We start from the raw sequence: 24,266 nt of genomic DNA on the forward strand, positions 1-24,266 counted from the left end.
TGGCTCGGTTAATCGTCACTGTTGTTGGCCGTGAGCGCGAATCGAAGCCGGGTTCGTAGCGCTCCTCACTGCCCATGCGTCACACGCAAGCACGGCCACAGAGACACACACCACGCGCGGTGCCCCGATCAGGCCTCGCACATCCAGCCCCCCCAGCCCCCCCCCCAGCCCCCCCCCAGCACCCCCCCCAGCCCCCCCCTCCCCAGCACCCCCCCAGCACCCCCAGCACCCAGCCCGTGCCCGCTGTACGCGTTAGGATGCCGCCGTGAATCCGTGGCGATCAAAACTCCCCACGTGCTCCGTGAAGAGCACCCGCCCGCCGTCTCATCGACCCGGCTCATCGATTGCGCCGTGCGGTGTTTTTTTATTGGGGGGGAGGGGGGGACGACTCCACGGCTGCCTTTGTCTCTCGCGCAGCCGCTCATCTCCGTTCTCTCGCGGCGCTCGCGGAGACGAGAGAGAGACACAGAGAGAGAGAGAGTCGTGGACTCCTTCTCTCTACCCTGCACCCCCCGGTGTGTTCCCCGCTACCCCCGACGGCGACTCACACACGCGGCACTCACGCGCAAAGTGCCGCGCATCAACGCGAATTCACGACGACAAAGAGGCCCCCCCCCCGCCCCCCAGTGTAGCCTCTGACGAGCTCGCTGTGGGTACAAGTGTCGGTAGCGAGTAGCAGCAGCAGCAGCAGTCACTCAAGGGGAGGTGGCTGGTCAGCACATACGCCCGACCGCCTTTGTCTGACACAGTGGCGATGTCTGCACATCGCACCGGGTACTCATTTCGGGCTGAATCGACCTAAGCGAGACCCGGTCACCTATTCAAATGATCGCCGCTGTTGTTGTTGGTCGCGAGCGGCAAACATTTATTCGGGCCGGCGGGTTCGTAGCGCAGTGCGCTAACAATTGCACCACCGCTCCCCACATATATATATACATACACACACATTGTAAATATTCACACGATCATTACACACACTATGCAAACATAACATATACGCGCGCCATATACACATACACACACTATATAGTTATACATACAATGCACGCCACACAGACTATTATATATGGTTTATATACACGATATATGTACACACATAAAAAATACATACATTCACGTACACAAACATACCGTATCCACACGATGTGCATCACACACACAACACACACAACAACACACACACAAATACACTACACATACCAAATATATATACACACAAACAAAAAATGTGATATAGATGAAATATTCAAGTTTATTTAGTTTAATCAGACGCTAACTCGAGAGAACAAAAGACAAAGATCCCCCGTATAGCCTACACAGACTGTTGGGGCAAGTGCTGTTAGCGAACAGCCCCACGCCAGACCGCCTTTGTCTCCCCAGTGGCGATGTTCACTACACACCGCACCAGGTACTCATTTGAGGCTGAGTCGACCTAGGGGAGGAGGCCCAGAACCGGCTCAGATAATCGCCACTGGCGGTGTTGGTGACCGTGAGCGGGAATCGAACTCGGGTCGATGGAACCACCGCGCCACCCCTTAAATACGCACCATGTATTGTATATATACACACAATATAAACTATGTATTACATATACACACATAATACACACTATATATGCACGTACAAAAGACAAATACACACCCATTACACGTAAATATATTCCACGCACGCACTATATATATATACACACACATACACACATATATAGAGTATATAAAAACACACACAATATACACATAATATACTGAATATATACACAATTTATACGCGATACACATACTATCTAGGGGACACACGCACTATATACACACGCACGCACGTACACTCAACACTGGCCCTACAAACACAAACGTGAAAACTTACAAGACGGCCCTTCCAATTCCGATCCGTCCGCACTTTGTAATAAATATACATCGGCTTGGAAGACGATATGTTAACGCATCAACTTGAACAAAATGTCAATTTACATACAGCCGACTAGGATGTGCCTGTTCGCATGACACAAGCTGCAGGTGACGGGAGTGGTGGTGGTTGGTGCACTGCGCCCACGACCCTGGAGACCTCAGTTCGATTTATGGGCTCCAACCAACACGGCCAACATCAGAGACCTGAGTTCCATCTACCATCCACAACCAACACGGCTAACATCAGAGACCTGAGTTCCATCTACCATCCACAACCAACACGGCCAACATCAGAGACCTGAGTTCCATCTACCGTCCACAACCAACACGGCCAACATCAGAGACCCGAGTTCCATCTACCATCCACAACCAACACGGCCAACATCAAAGACCTGAGTTCCATCTACAGTCCACAACCAACACGGCCAACATCAGAGACCTGAGTTCCATCTACCATCCACAACCAACACGGCCAACATCAGAGACCTGAGTTCCATCTACCGTCCACAACCAACACGGCCAACATCAGAGACCTGAGTTCCATCTACCGTCCACAACCAACACGGCCAACATCAGAGACCTGAGTTCCATCTACCGTCCACAACCAACACGGCCAACATCAGAGACCTGAGTTCCATCTACCGTCCACAACCAACACGGCCAACATCAGAGACCTGAGTTCCATCTATCGTCCACAACCAACACGGCCAACATCAGAGACCTGAGTTCCATCTACCGTCCACAACCAAGACGGCCAACATCAGAGACCTGAGTTCCATCTACCGTCCACAACCAACACGGCCAACATCAGAGACCTGAGTTCCATCTACCGTCCACAACCAACACGGCCAACATCAGAGACCTGAGTTCCATCTATCGTCCACAACCAACACGGCCAACATCAGAGACCTGAGTTCCATTTGCTGGTCACGGCCAACATCAGTGGCGAGAAATCTCTAAAACCGGTCCTGGGTGCGTGTCCGTTATCCCCCCCCCAGTCGCTCACCATATCTCCCCCCCAGCCGCTCCTTCACCAATTCGAGGGAGGCCCCAAGGCCGTAACCGGTTACGGACAATGAAACCGGTTACCGGTTTTACGGCATGTCGGTCAACAAACGCGGGGGCTGTGGACCCGACGAGAGCGAAGTGACGTCTGAACCATCCTGGACGCCACCCAATAAAATAACCAACTCGCCCTGACCGGCGTGGTGAAGTATGGTCAAACATTCTCCACGATCCACAACGACGTGGGGAGGACCACTCGTCCCGCAGTGGATTGGCAGGGAATGAATTTGTATCGTCTATTATTCTAAATAACAAACTAATAATGGTGATTATATATCTTCTTGGTTCTTTCGGTAAAGTCACGTAGAAGGGAAGTAATACAATAATACAAATAAAACATAAAAAAAAATATTTAAAAAATAAAACATAATAAAATACACTTTTATTTTATTTTTTATTTTTATTATTTTATAATTTCCCTTCTACGTGACTTTACCGAAAGAACCAAGAAGACGAATCCCTGCAGTCACGAAAGCTTTAAATCGGTGATTATACAGATGAATTTACACACAAACTACCGATTGTATGCACGGTAGTGTATCATAAAATATACGTATAACAACAGATACAAACTCACGCGACAGATGGACAATTATACCAACAGGCGCCTTTATCACACACGATGAAAACTCATCCAGCAGTGGAGTGGCAAAGAGGCCGTGAACTATTATACTGCATCGAGGCGATGGTCAAGAATTATAATGGAGTGGCAGCCGAAGGAATGGAACGCGTTCGAGGATGAGGAGGGAGACGGAGCGTTGAAATCAGCTCCTTGCGTGCGGCTGCTGCTGGCTGGATCGCGACATCGCCACGATTGTGAGAATCGGCGGCGACGGCTTGGGAAGGCCTTCATCCAGCAGTGGATAGAATGCGGCTTTGTGGTTATGTTGACGATGACTGTGGCCTAGATCTCGTGCGTGTTTGAGGAGCGGTGGCGCAGTGGTTAGCGCAGCACTTCGCGACGGAACCCAACGACCCGAGTTGGAAGATTGAAATGGGTCCTGGCCACTCCGCACGGTCGATTCAGCCTTGAATGAGTAATCAACATCAGCACCGGAGAGACAAAGGCGGCCGGGCGTGGTGTTGGCCACCCACCCCCTTCGTGTGCCGTGCCGGCCTTCATAGGTGCTGCTCGCTCGCTAACGGCACTTGCCCCAACAGTCTGTTGAGGCTACGCGGGGGATCTCTATCTTTGTGGTGCGTGTGTGCGGTTTCACGCGTTGTATGTATTTAGTGGGTATCTGCTGTAATTCGTAAAAAAAAATACTTATCCCATACAAAAGGAGCGTTTAACATCAACGCAATCTAAGCTGGTTTTAAATAAAACTGATTATGGTGATGATGCAGATGATGATGCACGTGCGTTTGAACGCACAGTAATTAAACAACACATTAAGTCGAAGTGTGATTAACTTACGCCTACATACATCAAAAGTCTCAACCGCGCACGCAAATACAAAGATCCCCCGTGTAGCCTCCGCAGGCTGTTGGGGCAAGTGCCATGAGCAGCAGCAGCACCGATGAAGGCCGACACGGCACGCGAGGGGGGTGGGGTGGCCAGCACCACGCCCGGCCGCCTTTGTCTCCCCGAGTACTGACGTTTAATCACCCCACCAGGTTCTTATTTAAGGCTGAGTTGACCTAAGAGAGTCTCAGAGCAAGCGGGAATTGCAACCCGGGTTAACCACTACAGTACCGCTGTCGAAATATACACATGTACGTTTCTATTATGCACAATATACACACATTCAATACGCAAGAACATGTATTTACACACACACGCATTGCACATATGCACACACATACGAATATGGGCATATCAACATGCACACAGGCATGTGAACACATATATGCACACACATAATACAGTCTACAGGGTAAACACACGTGTACATTGAACTCAGGCGTGTTTATTATAATACAACACATAATTCACACGCGTTCAATTTGTACGTACAAAGACAAAGATCCCCCGTATAGCGTTTAGGAGACTGTTGGGGCAAGCGCTGTTAGCGATTAGCATCCTACGAAGGCCGGCACGGCATGCGAGGGGGTGGGGTGGGTGGCCAGCACCACGCCCGGCCGCCTTTGTCTCCCCAGAGGCGATGTTTACACTCCGCACCAGATACTAATTTTAGGTTGATTCAATCTATTTATACACACACACACATACACCAATTATCATTCACGTATTGTAGCGAATATATTTATATATATATGTAGATGTACAAATGTACGATATATTAACGAGCATTAACGACAGCACTAGTTTTATCGTGCACGTGACTGTACGTGCACATGTGTGTACACGTGTGTGCACGTGTAATATATATGCGTGTGTACACGTGGGTGTATGTATATACATGGGGAGCGGTGGCGCAGCGGTTAGCACGCAGCGCTACGAACCCGATGAACCGAGTTCGATCCCGCTCACGGCCACCAACACCAGTGGCGATTATCTGAACTGGTCCTGGGCCTCCCCAAGGTCGACTCAGCCTCAAATGAGTACCTGGTGCGATGTGTAGTAAACATCGCCCGTTGGGAGACAAAGGCGGTCGGGCGTGGTGCTGGCCACCCATCTCCGCGTGTGCAGTGCCGGCCTTCATAGGTGCTCGCTAACAGCACTTGCCCCTACAGTCTGTTCAGGCGATACGGGGGATCTTTGTCTTTGTCTGCACTTCAACATCTCACATCGCTACACCTCCCATCGCTACATTTGCGAGAGATGAGAGAGACCTGCAGCGTGGTGAGTGTGTGGGCGAATGAGTGGGTGAGTGAATTTGGTGAGTAGGTGGGTGAGTGTGTTGGTGGGTGACTAAGGTGCTCGCGAACAGCACTTTGCCCAACAGCCTGTTAAGGCTACACGGGGTCTTGGTTTTTAAAGTGGGTTGGTGAGTGCGTGGGTGAGTGGGTGAGTGGGTGCGTGGGTGAGTGAGTAGGTGAGTGGGTGGGTGGGTGAGTGAGTGGGTGAGTGAGTGGGTGAGTGAGTGTGTGAATGAGTGGGTGAGTGAGTGGATGGGTGAGTGGGTGGGTGAGTGAGTGGGTGAGTGAGTGGATGAATGGGTGGGTGAGTGGGTGAGTGCGTGGGTGAGTGCGTGGGTGAGTGGGTGGGTGAGTGGGTGGGTGCATGGGTGGGTGAGTGAGTGGGTGAGTGGGTGGGTAAGTGGATGGGTGAGTGAGTGAGTGGGTGGGTGAGTGGGTGAGTGAGTGGGTGAGCGTGTTGCTTCGTTGGCGAGCGCGTGAGTGAGTGAATCGGTGAGCGCGTGGTTGTCGCGATAGACGCGCACGCGCGCGCGCGTCTATTGCGACGTTCGCGGTGCCGTTTGTTGCGGGCAGTTCGACGTTTTCTGAGCCCCTTGCAACACAAATAAAAGTCCGACTCATTGTCACTTCGCTCACGACGACTCGACGCGACTCGAATGCCGTTGCCCGTCGCACGGTCGCGCCGAGACGCGGCCTTTTGTTTCCATCGGCGGAAACGATTTCCTTTGTTGATGATGACGGGGACAAATGATGGTGATAATGATGATTGTGATAATGATGATGATTGTGATGATTGTGATGATGATGATTGTGATGATGATGATTGTGATGATGATGATTGTGATGATGATGATTGTGATGATGATGATTGTGATGATGATGATGATGATGGCTACAATTCTGCGGATTATTGCACGTTGCGCAAAGTAAGACGCAATCCCCCCCTCCCCCCAAATTAATAAGAACTTGTGTCGTCGATTATATAAATTCTGGTCATACGCAAAGATCACCCGTATAGCCTTAACAGACGGTAGGGGCAAGTGCTGTTAGCGAGTAGCAACCTACGAAGGCCGGCACGGTACACGAGGGGGTGGGTGGCCAGCACCACGCCGGGCCGCCTTTGTCTCCCCAGTGGCGATGTTTACACAACGCACCAGGTACCCATGTGAGGCTGAGTCGACCTAGGGGAGGCCCAGGACCGGTTCAGATAATCGTCACTGGGGTGTTGGTGGCCGTGAGCGGGAATCGAACTCGGGCTGCCGGGTTCGTAGCGCAGCGCGCTGACCGCTACACGACCGATGATATACACAATACACACATAACACACACATAATACACACACATAACACACACACACATAATACGCACATAATACACACACATAACACACACACACATAATACGCACATAATACACACACACACAATACACACACACATAATACACACAAACACATAATACACACATAATACACACACATAAATAATATACACACATAAATAATATACACATAATACACACACACACACATAATAAACACATACACATAATACACACGCACACATAATACACACACATAATATAAACACACACACACATAATATAAACACACACACACATAATACACACACATACAAACACACACCGCCAACGATACAGAACAGAGACATCGGTAACACAAAAAAATGAGTCAAAAAAATGGTATATATTCATCTTCTACATAATTAAGATTCATACAAAAACTGGAGTGATATAAAGAGTAGAGTATAGTTATGTATGCACATTCAAAAATTTATATATTGCTGGAAATGTCTCTCGTGCTCTGAAGAAGGATCATTTCCTGAAACGTTAGATCTTCACAAATAAAAACAGGTAATTAACTATAAACATTACTCGCCGATTCAGCGCATTGAGTTGTCTTATTTATTAATGTATCATATATATTATTAATATATTGGTATATAAATAAGCATATTACATCTCCTTAAAACGTATCAGTCTCTCCGCTTTACAACATAATACGACGCGTATTTTTAAATCCTTTATATTAAGTTCGCTTGCTTGCTTGCATGCTTGCGTGCTTGCTTGCTTACGACCGTGCAAATCTTTCGGTCGTTTTTTAACACACTTCCCGTGATCCAATCGAGCTGACATTTCCCACACAGACTCGTTGTGCGTGACAATTAATTTTCGTGAAAAAAATTCCTAAATTTTACACTGTTTAGGGAATGTTTTTAAAATATTTAATTACCAATTGCTTAATGCTGGCAGACAATCATCTGACCCATAGGTGGCAGCCATCTCAAGCCAGAGGACGAGAGGACTCTAGCCGCCACGCATATAAAGGATTTAGAGTGAAAAACTTTGTTTTTACGGGTTAATTTTTTTGTACACATCCCATCAGCGGCATCGGCTCAAGACAAACAAAACCCTGGACGGGTTTCGATCTTCGATGTCTCATCAGCGGCACAGTCGGGCTCTGCTTGAACTCCCGAATTAAAATGTTTCGTCGACATAAGCAACATTGCGTTTGAACGAATATTAACAAAGATACAAAGTGATAGATGCACACACGCACACATATATATAGTAAGATATATATATTGTAACCCACTGTATTGCAAATACAAAGTTGGCAGTGTGTTTTATAATCTGGAGAATACGTTGTTATTATTATAATCGTAACGAACATGAAGGCCTTTGTCAATCCACCAGTAGTTGATTGACAGAGGCCATACTTCACCACGCTGGTCAATGGAGGGTTGTACAATTACAACAACAACTCAACACAAAAACAACACTGCGTGGCCTTCAGAGTAAAAACTAACCGACGACGTTTCGGACAACAACCCTTCATCACACAGCACGTCGCCACTGACAAATGCTTCGTTAAGGTCACACCCAGTGTTGTTGCTGCTGTGCCCGTGCAAAGACAAAGATCCCCCGTGTAGCCTCAACAGACTGTTGGGGCAAGTGCTGTTAGCGAGCGTCTAAGGACGTGGCACGGCACACGAGGGGGTGGGTGGCCAGCACCACGCCCCGCCGCCTTTGTCTCCCCCAGCGGCGATGTTTTACTACCCATCGCACCAGACACTGACTTGAGGCTGAGTCGACCTAGGGGAGGAGGCCCAGGAATCGGTTCAGATTCGCAACTCGGTTCGCCGGGTTCGGAGGCCAGCAGCGCGCTAACCGCACCACCACCGCTCCCCACCATCGCCAACTCAGCATCGTCACCGTTCATCGCCGCGTGATTGGTAATTTACAGACTACAACAACAATAATAACGATGGTAAATCTTAACTACGAAGCGTCATTAGGTTTACGATATTTAAATGACCTCGGCCCGTATCTGTGAGTAAATAGGTTTGCTGATGTGGCGATGTACAATCATTACGCCTCGCTATCGGCACGCGCCGCGTCTTGGTAGAGGCGCGGCCCTGCAAGTGCCCGCTCCCCCACCCGCCACTGCCGCCTCGGAAAGGGGCAGTTCCACGCACCGGTCACGAGAGCGATCTCCGCAGTGGCGCTCTTGGTCTACTCTTCCACGTTGACGGGACGTGTTGGTGGAGGCGGCTGCTGATGGGTCCTTCCGATCGACTCAATCGCGGTGAATCCCATTGATATAAAGTCTCGTTCGTACCAACACACGCTGCTGTATGTTACATTTGAAACACTGGTGGTGGAGTGGGGGCGTGGGGGCAGCATCTTGAGAAACTTGATCCATTATTTCAACTGCGGCGACGAATCTGAGTCGCAGGTTCCCGTATGCCGCTATGGCCGCCTCCACTGCTGGATGATATTGGCGTGGAAGACCACGAGGCTGGTAAACCCGAGCAGATGTCTCGCAGCCACGCGTGTCGAGAGACACCGAGCGGAGAGCCACCCCCCCCCCCAGCGTGCCATCGATTTTTACTTTGGAAGACAAAGGATGAGCCAACTCTAACTAGCATCCTCTTTGTCCCCCGCCCACACTCACCCATCCTCACCACCCACTCGCCCACCTCACCCGCGCCCATCCTGATGAGCTGACGCGGCGGTGAGGAACGAGGAATCTCGACTCGGATTGTTTGACTGTGAGATTCGCGCGGTGAGTGAGTGCGTGGGTCTGTGTACGAGTCGGAGGGCGAGCATGAGTATGTGTGGGTAGGTGGCCGAGTGCGTGGGTGAGTGAGTGGGTATTTGTATGAGTCAGTGGGTGAGTATTTGTACGAGTGGGTGGGTGAGTGGATGGGTGGTGAGTGAGTGGATGGGTGGTGAGTGGATGGATGTCTGTACGAGTGTGTGGGTGAGTGGATGGGTGGTGAGTGAGTGGATGGGTGGTGAGTGGATGGATGTCTGTACGAGTGTGTGGGTGAGTGGATGGGTGGTGAGTGAGTGGATGGGTGGTGAGTGAGTGGATGGGTGGTGAGTGGATGGATGTCTGTACGAGTGTGTGGGTGAGTGGATGGGTGGTGAGTGAGTGGATGGGTGGTGAGTGAGTGGATGGGTGGTGAGTGAGTGAATGGATGTCTGTACGAGTGTGTGGGTGAGTGGATGGGTGGTGAGTGAGTGGATGGGTGGTGAGTGAGTGGATGGGTGGTGAGTGGATGGATGTCTGTACGAGTGTGTGGGTGAGTGGATGGGTGGTGAGTGAGTGGATGGGTGGTGAGTGAGTGGATGGGTGGTGAGTGAGTGGATGGATGTCTGTACGAGTGTGTGGGTGAGTTGATGGGTGGTGAGTGAGTGGATGGGTGGTGAGTGAGTGAATGGATGTCTGTACGAGTGTGTGGGTGAGTGGATGGGTGGTGAGTGAGTGGATGGGTGGTGAGTGAGTGGATGGGTGGTGAGTGGATGGATGTCTGTACGAGTGTGTGGGTGAGTGGATGGATGGTGAGTGGATGGGTGGTGAGTGAGTGAATGGATGTCTGTACGAGTGTGTGGGTGAGTGGATGGGTGGTGAGTGAGTGGATGGGTGGTGAGTGAGTGAATGGATGTCTGTACGAGTGTGTGGGTGAGTGGATGGGTGGTGAGTGAGTGGATGGGTGGTGAGTGAGTGAATGCATGTCTGTACGAGTGTGTGGGTGAGTGGATGGGTGGTGAGTGAGTGGATGGGTGGTGAGTGAGTGAATGCATGTCTGTACGAGTGTGTGGGTGAGTGGATGGGTGGTGAGTGAGTGGATGGGTGGTGAGTGAGTGAATGCATGTCTGTACGAGTGTGTGGGTGAGTGGATGGGTGGTGAGTGAGTGGATGGGTGGTGAGTGAGTGAATGCATGTCTGTACGAGTGTGTGGGTGAGTGGATGGGTGGTGAGTGAATGCATGTCTGTACGAGTGTGTGGGTGAGTGGATGGGTGGTGAGTGAGTGAATGCATGTCTGTACGAGTGTGTGGGTGAGTGGATGGGTGGTGAGTGAGTGGATGGGTGGTGAGTGAGTGAATGGATGTCTGTACGAGTGTGTGGGTGAGTGGATGGATGGTGAGTGAGTGGATGGGTGGTGAGTGAGTGAATGGATGTCTGTACGAGTGTGTGGGTGAGTGGATGGGTGGTGAGTGAGTGGATGGGTGGTGAGTGAGTGAATGGATGTCTGTACGAGTGTGTGGGTGAGTGGATGGGTGGTGAGTGAGTGGATGGGTGGTGAGTGAGTGGATGGGTGGTGAGTGAGTGAATGGATGTCTGTACGGGTGTGTGGGTGAGTGGATGGGTGGTGAGTGAGTGGATGGGTGGTGAGTGAGTGAATGCATGTCTGTACGAGTGTGTGGGTGAGTGGATGGGTGGTGAGTGAGTGGATGGGTGGTGAGTGGGTATTTGCGTGTGCGAGTGGACATTTACATGGGCCAGTGGGTATTGGTGAATGGGTGGGTGAGTTTATGGGTGAGCGGGTGTGTGAGTGGGTAATCGTACGAGTGAGTTGGCGGGTGAGAGGGGTACATGCATGTGTGATTAAGCGTATGAGCATGTGTATGTGAAATCGGGTGAGCGTATGATCAATTAATTGTAATAGTGTGCGAATGGGTGAGTGGTTTGGTGAATATTTGGGTAAGCGCACGCGACGGATGCTGCACAATAGAGGCGAGTTTTTTTGTTTGTTCGTGCGACCGAGGGCGGGTGTGAGTGAATTTCGTGAGCGCGTGTGAATGTATGTATGTATGCCTGGGCGCGCAGGAGTGAGTGGGAAGTTTGAGAGCGAAAAAGTTCCTGGGCGCGCGAGTGTGCGGACGGGCGTATGTTTAAACGAAAGTGCGAGTGCGTTAGTGGGTGATTGTGTGAGTGAATGAGTGAGTGTGTACGTGAATGAGCGAGCGGGCGGGTGAATATTGTATCCGTGCGCATACGCGTGCATGTGTATACGCGTGCGCGTTAATCTCTGTTAACGCGCGGCGCTACGAACCCGGCCACCCGAGTTCGATTCCCGCCCACGGCCACCAAAACTATTGACGATTATCTGAACCGGTCCTGGGTCTTCGCTAGGTCGACTCAGCCTCAAACGAGTAGCTGGTGCGGCGCGTAAAACATCAGCGCTGGCGAGACAAAGGGGGCTGTGCGTGGTGCCGGCCACCCACCCCCTCGTGTGTCGTGGCGGCCTTCATAGGTGCTGCTACTCGCTAACAGCACTTGCCCCGACAGTCTATTGCGGCTCTACGGGGGGGGTCGGGGTGGGGGGGGATCTGCGCCTTCGAGTTGTGTGAATGTGTGCGTAAACGCGCGCGGTGATTATTTTTGTCTTCTATCAGCCTGCGTGAGTGTGCGTCTCTGTCTCTGTTTGTACTGGTGCGTGATTACGCCCTATCTGTGTGTACACACTCGTGTACTTTGCACACTCTGCGTGCCAGAGACGCTGCTGCTGCGGCGTGGGTGCGTGTGACGGGCGTCGCTTCGCGCGCACGTGTGTGCGCGTGTGCGCGTGGTGTGTTGTGTGCGTCATGTGTTGTGTGTGCGCGTGATGTGTTGTGTGTGCGTGTGTGCGCGTGATGTGTTGTTGTGCGCGTGATGTGTTGTGTGCGTGTGTGCGCGTGGTGTGTTGTGCGCGTGATGTGTTGCGTGCGTGTGTGCGCGTGGTGTGTTGTGTGCGTCATGTGTTGTGTGTGCGCGTGATGTGTTGTGTGCGCGTGTGTGCGCGTGATGTGTTGCGTGCGTGTGTGCGCGTGATGTGTTGCGTGCGTGTGTGCGCGTGATGTGTTGTGTGCGTGTGTGCGCGTGATGTGTTGCGTGCGTGTGTGCGCGTGATGTGTTGTGTGCGTGTGTGCGCGTGATGTGTTGCGTGCGTGTGTGCGCGTGATGTGTGTTGTGCGCGTGATGTGTTGTGTGCGTGTGTGCGCGTGATGTGTTGTGTGCGTGTGTGCGCGTGATGTGTTGCGTGCGTGTGTGCGCGTGATGTGTTGTGTGTGCGCGTGATGTGTTGTGTGCGTGTGTGCGCGTGATGTGTTGCGTGCGTGTGTGCGCGTGATGTGTTGCGTGCGTGTGTGCGCGTGATGTGTTGTGTGTGCGCGTGATGTGTTGTGTGCGTGTGTGCGCGTGATGTGTTGCGTGCGTGTGTGCGCGTGATGTGTTGCGTGCGTGTGTGCGCGTGATGTGTTGCGTGCGTGTGTGCGCGTGATGTGTTGCGTGCGTGTGTGCGCGTGATGTGTTGCGTGCGTGTGTGCGCGTGATGTGTTGCGTGCGTGTGTGCGCGTGATGTGTTGTGTGCGTGTGTGCGCGTGATGTGTTGCGTGCGTGTGTGCACGTGATGTGTTGCGTGTGCGCGTGATGTGTTGTGTGCGTGTGTGCGCGTGATGTGTTGTGTGTGCGCGTGGTGTGTTGTGTGCGTGTGTGCGCGTGATGTGTTGCGTGCGTGTGTGCACGTGATGTGTTGCGTGTGCGCGTGATGTGTTGTGTGCGTGTGTGCGCGTGATGTGTTGCGTGTGCGCGTGATGTGTTGCGTGCGTGTGTGCACGTGATGTGTTGCGTGTGCGCGTGATGTGTTGTGTGCGTGTGTGCGCGTGATGTGTTGCGTGCGTGTGTGCACGTGATGTGTGTGCGCGTGATGTGTTGTGTGCGTGTGTGCGCGTGATGTGTTGCGTGCGTGTGTGCACGTGATGTGTTGCGTGCGTGTGTGCACGTGATGTGTTGTGTGTGCGCGTGGTGTGTTGTGTGCGTGTGTGCACGTGATGTGTTGCGTGTGCGCGTGATGTGTTGTGTGCGTGTGTGCGCGTGATGTGTTGCGTGCGTGTGTGCACGTGATGTGTTGTGTGTTGTGCGCGTGATGTGTTGTGTGCGTGTGTGCGCGTGATGTGTTGTGTGTGCGCGTGATGTGTTGTGTGCGTGTGTGCGCGTGATGTGTTGCGTGCGTGTCCGGTTGGCGGAGGGTGTCCAACACAAATTGGCATTGCGTACTCGCTGCGATTTGACACAAAAATTAATTACGGAAACGTTGCATCGGTCGCCAGATCGTGCTTGTTTGAAGTTCGTGAGTGCGACGGTGAGTGGGGAGCGGTGGTGGTGGTGGTGTAAGTGTTTAGCGCTGCGCTACGAACCCGGTGACCCGAGTTCGATTCCCGCTCGCGGCCACCAATAGCAGTGGCCACTATCGGAACCACGAGGGAGACAAAGGCGGCCGGGTGTGGGGTGCTAGCCCACCCACCCCTCGTGTGCCGTTGCCGGCATTGATAAGTGTTAGCTTAATAACGGCACTTGCCCCAACAGTCTCTCAAAGCCTATACGGGGGATCTTTGTCTTTGTATACGTGTGCTAGATGTTACGATGCACTATTGCACCACGAATAACGTAATAGACGAGCAACGTCTCCCCTCCATACATCTCTGTATCTCCGCATCACGAAAACAACACGTGACATTTGTTTTTACACATCTCATCAGCCGCACCGCCTTGTAAGGAGCGCGTCAATTCAGCGCAAGCGAACAACTCTGGACCGGTTTCGACATTGCGATGTCTCATCAGCAGTCAGGCTCACTTTACGAATCGATGATGGCGAACTGCTCGATGTGGAACTTAGGTCCGTGTGTGTTTGTGTGTGAACGTGTATGAGTGTGAATGTGTATGAGTGTGTGTGTGAACGTGTACGGGTGTGTGTGAACGTGTGTGAGTGTGTGTGAAAACGTGTGTGTGTGAACGTGTGTGAGTGTGTGTGTGAACGTGTGTGAATGTGTGTGTGAACGTGTATGAGTGTGTGTGAACGTGTGTGAGTGTGTGTGAAAACGTGTGTGAGTGTGTGTGTGTAAACGTGTGTGAGAGTGTGTGTGAACGTGTGTGAGTGTGTGTGAAAACGTGTGAGTGTGTGTGTGTAAACGGTGTGAGAGTGTGTGTGAACGTGTGTGAGAGTGTGTGTGTGAACGTGTGTGAGTGTGTGTGAAAACGTGTGAGTGTGTGTGTGTAAACGGTGTGAGAGTGTGTGTGAACGTGTGTGAGTGTGTGTGTGTGAACGTGTGTGAGTGTGTGTGAAAACGTGTGAGTGTGTGTGTGTAAACGTGTGTGAGAGTGTGTGTGAACGTGTGTGAGTGTGTGTGTGTGAACGTGTGTGAGTGTGTGTGAAAAGGTGTGTGTGTGTGAAAACGTGTGTGAACGCGTGTGTGTGAATATAGTGTGTAGCATGTCCGTGTGTGTAGTACGTGTACGTAGTGTGTAGTTTGTATGTGTGTAGTATATGTACGTGTGTAGCATGCGTGAAGTATATATATGCGCGTAGTGTGTAGAGTGTGTAGTTTATATATTTGTAGGATATATGTGTGTGTTGTGTATGTGTGTAGAGTGTGTGTGGTTTACATGTGTTTGAAGGATATATATATGTGTGTGTGTAGTATATGTATGTGTGTATCTTTGTGTGTATGAATGAGAGTTAATGTGTTTGCAGGGTGCGTGTGCGCTCGTGTGTGTGCGTGCCCCGTACACCCTGCTGCCCGCACGCTGCTACTGCTTCCCGTAGAATCTTGCCACTGCCCCCATGCTACTGCTGCCCTTAGGATCCTGCCACTGCCCCCATGCTACAGCTGCCCGTAGAATCCTGCTACTGCCCCCATGCTACTGCTGCTGCCCTTAGGATCCTGCTACTGCCCCTATTCTACTGCTACTGCCCGTAAAGTCTTGCCACTGCCCCCATGCTACTGCTGCCCTTGGGATCCCTGACACTGCCCCCATGCTACTGCTGCCCGTAGGATTCCATGACACTGCCCCCTATTCTACTGCTGCTGCCCGAAGGATTCCCTGACACTGCCCCCATGCTACTGCTGCCCGTAGAATCTTGCCACTGCCCCCCATGCTACTGCTGCCCTTGGGATCCCTGACACTGCCCCCATGCTACTGCTGCCCTTGGGATCCCTGACACTGCCCCCATGCTACTGCTGCCCTTGGGATCCCTGACACTGCCCCCATGCTACTGCTGCCCATAGGATCTTGCCACTGCCCCCATGCTACTGCTGCTGCCCTTGGGCTCCCTGCCACTGCCCGCACCCTCCCGCTGCTGCCCGCGAAGGGCTCGTACCGTGCTCGTCCGCGGTGCCGCCTCTCAGAGCGGGGGGGGGCCCCGCGTCCATCATCCTCCTCCTCGCCGCCGCGGCGGCGTCGGCGCCTCTAATCGCCTCTAATCGCCTCCAAATCGCTGCACAAGGTGGCCTCGCGAGGGGGGGAGGGGGGGAGGGGGGTAGGGGGGAGGGGTTTGATGGGAGGTAGAAGATAGGGGGGGGGGGGGTACCCACGACTCGGGCTCCCCTCGGAAGGTTAAAGCCTCACGCCCGGCCGAGGTTCCATCTGCTGCGGCGTCGTCACCTCTGATTGCTGGGGGGCACCACGGGGGAAGGTGCTGGTTGGGGGGCGGTAGGGGGGGGGGGGCCCGGATAATGGGGGGGGGGGGGGTAAGGTAGAGGGGTGGGAGCAGGGAAGAAGGGGGGGTGATGGGGGGTAGTAGGCAGACACCTCGGCACTAAAGACCTCTGAGATCCCAGCTCCGTGGATGAAATCCCGGGGATTTGCGCCGCGTGAATTAGAGGAGATGAGGGCGGATCGAGGCGGATCGAGGCGACGGCGGCGGCGGCGGCGCGGGCCGCAGTCGGGCAGCGGGGGTCGCGACTGGGGCTGCGCTGTCGCGACAAATCGGCGGTCAGTTTTAAACCCCCGCGGAAAACCCGATCAGGCGTGGGGGGGTGGGCGGGGCATCGAGACACGCCCACCACGGTGTGGAGACACGCCCACCACGGTGTCGAGACACGCCCACGACGCATCGAGACACGCCCACGACGCATCGAGACACGCCCACGACGCATCGAGACACGCCCACGACGCCTCGAGCCACGCCCACAACCACGCGAGCTACGCCCACAACCACGCGAGCCACGCCCACAACCACACGAGCCACGCTCACAACCCCACGAGACACGCCCACAACCCCGCGAGACACGCCCACAACCCCGCGAGACACGCCCACGACCACGCGAGCCACGCCCACAACCCCGCGAGACACGCCCACAACCCCGCGAGACATGCCCACGACCACGCGAGCCACGCCCACAACCCCGCGAGACACGCCCACAACCACACGAGACACGCCCACCCTCGGTGTGATCGTTCAGCAGGGGGCGGGAGCTCGGAACCTGGTCCCCGCCTACCCAGAATGCGAGCCCCTCCCCCGCTGCCCCTGCCCACCCCCCCTCCCCACAACGTCCTGGGCAGAACGTTCCGCCAACGTGACAGTTTGGCGGGGCTTGGTGGGGGGGGCGATGTCACCCCCTCCCCACCGAACACCCCCCCCTTGTAGAAAGTGACGTCACGGCTCCGATTCGCAGAGTCTCCGCCCCCTTCACCAAATAAGGGCACAGAGAGGGCGGGGTCACGGGGGAGGGGTCACGGGGGAGGGGAGAGACCGGGGGGGAGACGAGGGGGGGAGAGGAGACGAGGGGGGGGAGACGAGGGAGCGGGAGACGAGGGGGGGGGGGGAGACGAGGGGGGTGGGGAGACGCGGGGGGGGGGGGGGGAGACGAGGGGGGAGGGGCTACACCTGGCGATAAGCTCCGCCCCAGTAGCCCACACTCGCCACTCCCTCCACCCGCCCCGCCTCCCCCCTATAGTGACGTCACCGCCCTGAGCAGTCGAACCCCCCCCCCCCTCCTCGTGCCAAGCGAAGGCTAATGAGGTCCTCTGACTAAATAAATAAGCACATCGCTGCCTCCACATACACGCAAATTAAGTGTTTTTTTTTTAAACACAAACCATCAGCCTTCTGGGAGGGCACATAAGTCCGGCAGTGTCGGTTCAAAGCAAGCAGGCTGAGTCTACCTAGAGGAGGCACAGGCCCGCTTCAGACGTCACTCGCTGATGTTGGCCGTGAGCGAGGATCGAACTCAGAATTCGCAGCGCCGCCGCGCTAACCGCTGCACCACCGCTCTCGCCCCGCCACGCGTACACACAGATTCACATCCACCCAGACGCGCACAGACAAATATCCCCTCCCTCCCCATGTCGGCTACGTAGACTGTTGGGCCAAGTGCTGTGAGGTTGTCCAACAGAGAAAGTGAGATCGCATAAATCATTACCCAGCGTGTGTAACGTACACAAACATTTACACCCGGTTACACAAACACGGCGTTTATGGCTCCGAGCCAACGCGTATCCAAAGAAAAATATAACAGCAGACTCACACGCACACAGAGACACACACACAGACTCACACGCTCACAGACGCACACACAGACTCAATCACCGAGACACACACAGACTCACTCGCACACAGACACACACACAGACTCACTCGCACATAGACACACACACAGACTCACACGCACAGAAACACACACACAGACTCACTTACACACAGACAAACACACAGAATCACACTCACACAGAGACACACACACAGAGACACACACAGACTCACTCACAGACACACACACAGACTCACACGCTCACAGACACACACACAGACTCACACACACACACACACAGACTCACTCACACAAAGAGACACACACAGACTCACTCACACAGACAAACACACAGACTCACACACACAGAAACACACACAGACTCACTCACACACAGAAACACAGACTCACTCACACACAGACAAACACACAGATACACACTCACACAGAGACACACACACACAGAGACACAGACTTATACTGTATACACTCATACGAGACACACGCACGGCAAGATGTACACGCAAATACAATGTGGACGGACAACACACGAGTTTGTGTTGTCTTGTGTTTAGTTTGGTGTCCTTCCCACGCACCCCCGGTTGGCTCACGTACGGTGCAAAGAAAGTTCAACGTACATATAAAGATCCCATGTGTATAGCCTTCACCGCAACTATTCCATGGTTATTTCGGTAAAGTGACATAGATAGAAAAAATAATAATAAAATAATGAAAATGAAAATAAATTTAACCAAAAACTGAAATAAAAATAGCACGACGTTTCGATCACAAGCGGTCGAGACTACGTGATATTTTATTATTATTATTATTTATTCACTTTATTTTCATTATTTTATTGTTATTATTATTTTTTCCATCTACGTGACTTTACCGAAAGGACCATAGAATATGAATTCCCGCAGTCACTAAAGTTTTTAAGTCAAAATCCACCACAGCTGTTGGGCTGAGTGCTGTTCGCGAGATGCAGTCGACCTCGCATAGCCCCAGGAACCGGTTCAAACATTCGCCGCTCTCACGCTTCGTGAGCGGGAATCGAACTGGTGTGGCCGAAGTTCGTAGCGCAAGTGCGCTAACCACTGCGCCACCGCTCCCCCCGCCCCCACACACACGTAGATAGGCACACGTATTCAGAGAGATGCACACACGGACGGGCAGTGAGACTCACATACAGAGGAGAAGCGCACACTGACACACACCGCGACACATTGCAAGGGCAAACAGTTGCCACTCAGCGGCGGTGACGTCACCATAGCACTTGTGCCAGGCTCGGTGCACGTTGAGGCCACGTGACGTGTCGAAGGCTCGCTGCTGGCAGGAGGTCATCAGACAGACCCAGGTGTTAGGGATTAACTGACTGGGACGACTGACAGATGCACCACCTGTGCTCCCCACTGTGCCAACATACACACACACACACATAGAAACAAGACAAAGCTCCTCCTTATAGCCTGAACAGAATGTTGGGGCAAGTGCTGTTTGCGAGCGCCTATGAAGGCCGACCAGGCACACGAGGAAGTGCGTGGCTAGCACCACCCCGTGTCTCCCCCAGTGCTGATGTTTGCTACACACCGCACCGGCTACTCATTCTAGGCTGAGTCGACCTTGGGGAGGCCCAACACCGGTTCAGATATTCGCCGCGAACGGGAATCGAACTCGCGTCGCCGGGTTCGTAGCGCAGCGCGCGCCAACGTGCACACGACCCCCAAACAAAACTAAAACCGCAAGTCGCCTCCTTTACGTACTTCCAATAAAAAAAAACATAAACGTTTAGATTTATTTCGATGTAAAGCTTTCGGTAAAGTTACGTAGAAGGGAAATAATAAAATAATAAAAATAAACATAATAAAATAATTCTCACGACGTTGCGGCCACAACGCAAGCAGCCGTCCTCAGGTGAAGAACAGGTCTGTCGGAAAGACGCTGTCGCACTCATCCGCTGTCTTTCCGACAGACCTGTACTTAACCTGAGGACGGCTGCTTGCGTTGTGGCCGAAACGTCGTGAGAAATATTTTATAATGTTTTATTTATTTTATTTTATTATTTCCCTTCTACGTGACTTTACCGTTTAGATTTATGTGTATATATATATCTTTATACGCATCTCAACGCAATAAAACTTCACACTTCATTGTCCCATCGGCAGCAGTGTGCCTGGCTTGTACAACGCCACTGTTTATCATCTCGCGTCCGACGAGGAATCACCCACAGCGCGAGCTCGGCAGTTCCCCCAGCGTAGATTCTTCACTCATTCCTCAATTCACGAACTCGCTCCGTGCGAATTCGGTGTCGTGATTCGTCATCTCGCGACGTGTATCAAGGCCTCTCCCCTCGAACGTCGATCCACACCGAACAGCCTGCCGTTCCGCCGGCATTAGTTCAAGCAGAAGCCTGCTGCCGACGCTGCTGATGTGACGACGAAAGTCGAAACCGGTCCCGAGTTTTTGTTGTTGTTTCTTATGTTGAAACAACAACAACAACAACAACGACGACGACGAAGACGAGGAAGACGACGCAGTTGAAACGATGCGCTCATGAACCGGCCGTGCGCGCGCCGATGGGACGTGCAACATCGCGACTGATTGTCGTTCCACGTGCAAAGACGCACGTGTGACGGAGACGGACACGCGCTCTGCGTAAGTGCCCGGGTTGTCCTCGTAGCACAAGTAGCTGCATCACATGTAGCTATATCACATGTAGCTACTACATATGTAGCTACTACATATGTGTAGCTACACACATGTAGCTACACACATGTAGCTACTACATATGATGTAGCTACTACACATGATGTAGCTACTACACAAGTAGCTACATCACATGTAGCTACTACATATGTAGCTACATCACATGTAGCTACTACATATGATGTAGCTACTACACATATGTAGCTACTACACAAGTAGCTACTACATATGCTGTAGCTACGGGCCCCGCAGTTTAAAGGGCCCCGCGCTAAATGCTTTCAAGCTATCAATTCCGGTTCAGTGATTCTACAATTGCTCTATTACTATAGTACTTTACCGCCTGCAACTTTTATTAACGACTGGGTGTTTACGGTTAGCGATTTGTCGTATCACCTGGCTGCATAGCAAATGAAAAAACACAATTAATTTAGCATGCAAGTAAAAAAATGCGTGTTTTAATGTTTTTAAAAAATGTATTTAGGGCTCCTTTATAACATATGCTACAGGCCCCGCACTCGCCTAATCCGGCACTGGCTCTACGTATCTCTTCTGTTCTATATATGGGAGGTATCGAGCGGAGGGCGTTACGATTCTAAGCGATTAGCGGCCGCAGGAGTGGATCTGTCGCAATCCCGTGGTCTTAGCGCGCGCGTCCAATCGCGCAAACTCTCGTGCCCCACTCCCTCCCCTCCTCGCTCTCTTCTCTCTCCTCTCTCTCTCGACGGCTGCTCTGTGCTGCTTCCAGTGTTCAGAGGCCTGCTTAAGGTGCGGCTCCGGCTGGAGCACGCCATGTACCACAAACATGTCGGTGATGTGCAGCACGTCTTCTTCGAACGCTGGGGAGCCGGACAAGCCCCTCTCTGCACCAGCGTGGACGGCACCCTCGTGTTCACCTTCTGAAGCGCTCGCTCGTCACCGTGGCGTGCGCGATGACCACCACCACCACGTGATTTTTCTATTGTATTGTGCGCGGTGCTTTTAGCGCCACAGCGCGTCGATTTGTAGCGTTTATTTTCATTTGTTTGCTGGTGACTGTGTTTCATATTGAAATCGCCTCCAGTGCAATTGCTGCTGGCGGCAATAAAAGTTGTTTAAAAGTCAAAAGTCTCCTCCACCTCACTCGTAGGCGACAATCAGGGGGTAAGGACATCATCATCTTTAGTAGCAGCAGCAGCAGCATCGACAACAACAACAACAATGGGAAGAAACAAAAGAGCAGTTCGCTTTGTTTATCCCCGGGGGCGTTCACCGATTAAAAGACGCGCTCGGGGTTTTTTCTCTCTCGCTCGCGAACCGCGCGATGTTGCGTGGCACGAAACCTGTCACGTGGACAGTCAGTCGCGACCTCGCTCAGCCGGATGACCTCGATGTCGGCTGTTGAACTCGCCACCCCTGCGTCGTGTGTGTTTTGTTTGTTGTTATTGTTGTTGTCCCTGCCCACGCACCTCCGATTAGCACGGTTGGCTACGTACGGTGCGAAAGAAGTGCAACGTGCACAAGAGGGGGTCCGCGTGGCTGCCGATGCGCGTGTAACCCGGTCCGTGTGACATCCGGTCTGCTTGCACCGCCCCCCCCCACACACCGTGCCCCCCCCTACACCGTGCCCCCCCCCCCCCACTGTGCCCCCCCCCCCCACTCACGCGGCGTTCCACCGCCGGCGTCACCACCTCGCCGAGAGGTGGCGCACACTTTTCGGGAATGGCGTCTCCACGAGCGGCACGTGATGAGAGTTTGACCATCACCATGATAGCCATGATCACCATCATCACCGCCATCATCACCATCACCATCATCACCATGATAGCCATGATCATCATCATCACAATCATCATCATCATGATCATCATCACCATGATAGCCATGATCACCATCATCACAATCATCATCATCATGATCATCATCACCATCATCACCATGATAGCCATGATCATCATCACAATCATCATCATGATCATCATCACCATCATCACCATGATCGCCATGATCACCATCATCACAATCATCATCATCATGATCATCATCACCATGATAGCCATGATCACCATCATCACAATCATCATCATGATCACCATCATCACAATCATCATCATGATCATCATCACCATGATCGTCGTTATCACCGTGATCATCATCGTGATCATCACCATGATCATCATCATCACAATCATCATCATGATCATCATCACCATCATCACCGCCATCACCATCATTATCACCATCACCATCATCACCATCACCATCATTACCATCACCATCATCACTATCATCACCATCATTACCATCACCATCATTACCATCACCATCCTCACCATCATCACCATCATCATCATCACCATCACCACCATCACCATCACCACCATCATCATCACCATCACCGTCATCACCATCATTAGCCATGATCAATCCGCTGCCGGATGCAGGCCTCCCCACCACCGCCGGCTCTCGCCAATCCGCGATGAATCAATCAAACGCCTCATCTGTTCGACAAAACCCCGGCGAACTATATAAGAACGGGAGACACAGCAGAGCCTCACCATTCTGGCGAATTGCCCGATGATGCTGGATGCAATTACCAGCGAAACGTCGTACTCAAATTGTAAATGTTGTGGTTTCACGCTTTTTTGTCTTTTGTCAACGTGACACTTTTTTACTGATTGGCCGTGTCGGGTGGTGGAGGGTTACGACACATTTATAAATAACGCGATCTAAACCCAAAAATCGTTGATTATGAACAATATTGGTCGCGAAAGCCTGCTACGTGTTAAACTGAGTTCAATTCCCGGCGACGACTAATATCAGTGGCGAGTGATACCGCACGCGTGCAGCCGGTCCCGCAAGTGACAAGCGTGGTGAAGTATGGCCGTATCGGTCGTGGGGGGGGGGACGGTGGGGAGGAGGTGTAATCCAGCAGTGGTTTGGCAGAAGGCTGCGAATGATGAACACAATTTAAATCTTGACTTGAAGCTTTCGTGACTGCAGGAATTCATATTCTTTGGTTCTTTCGGTAAAGTCACGTAGATAGGTTAAACAAAAATTGAACCTATCTATGTGACTTTACCGAAAGACCCAAAGAATATAAATGAACACAATTTGTTCTAATCTACATAGACTAACATTGATAAAGCCCACGGCAAATTAGCTTTCATTTACACACCAAAAAACCATCATGGATGCGTTAATGGATCCGATTCAAGCTAAAGATTGAGATCTCAGCGTGCATGCGTTGG

General features: G+C 52.2%; 1 protein-coding gene across 2 annotated transcripts in view; it reads right to left on the reverse strand.

Annotated features, from left to right (window-relative positions):
* Positions 1–24,266, reverse strand: part of PITX1 (paired like homeodomain 1) — a 110,465-nt gene that overhangs the window by 19,510 nt on the left and 66,689 nt on the right. The window contains exon 1 of one of the 2 annotated variants that reach the window (XM_078875324.1): positions 16,182–16,338. The exons of the other annotated variant lie outside the window; for it this stretch is intronic. Coding sequence (XP_078731450.1) covers positions 16,182–16,236 — 55 coding nt within the window. The 5' untranslated portion in view covers positions 16,237–16,338. Of the gene's footprint in view, positions 1–16,181; positions 16,339–24,266 lie in introns of those variants that run through there. 2 annotated transcript variants of the gene reach the window in all.

Source organism: Lampetra fluviatilis, chromosome 41 (assembly GCF_964198595.1).
Source record: "Lampetra fluviatilis chromosome 41, kcLamFluv1.1, whole genome shotgun sequence".
Lineage (NCBI taxonomy): Eukaryota > Metazoa > Chordata > Hyperoartia > Petromyzontiformes > Petromyzontidae > Lampetra > Lampetra fluviatilis.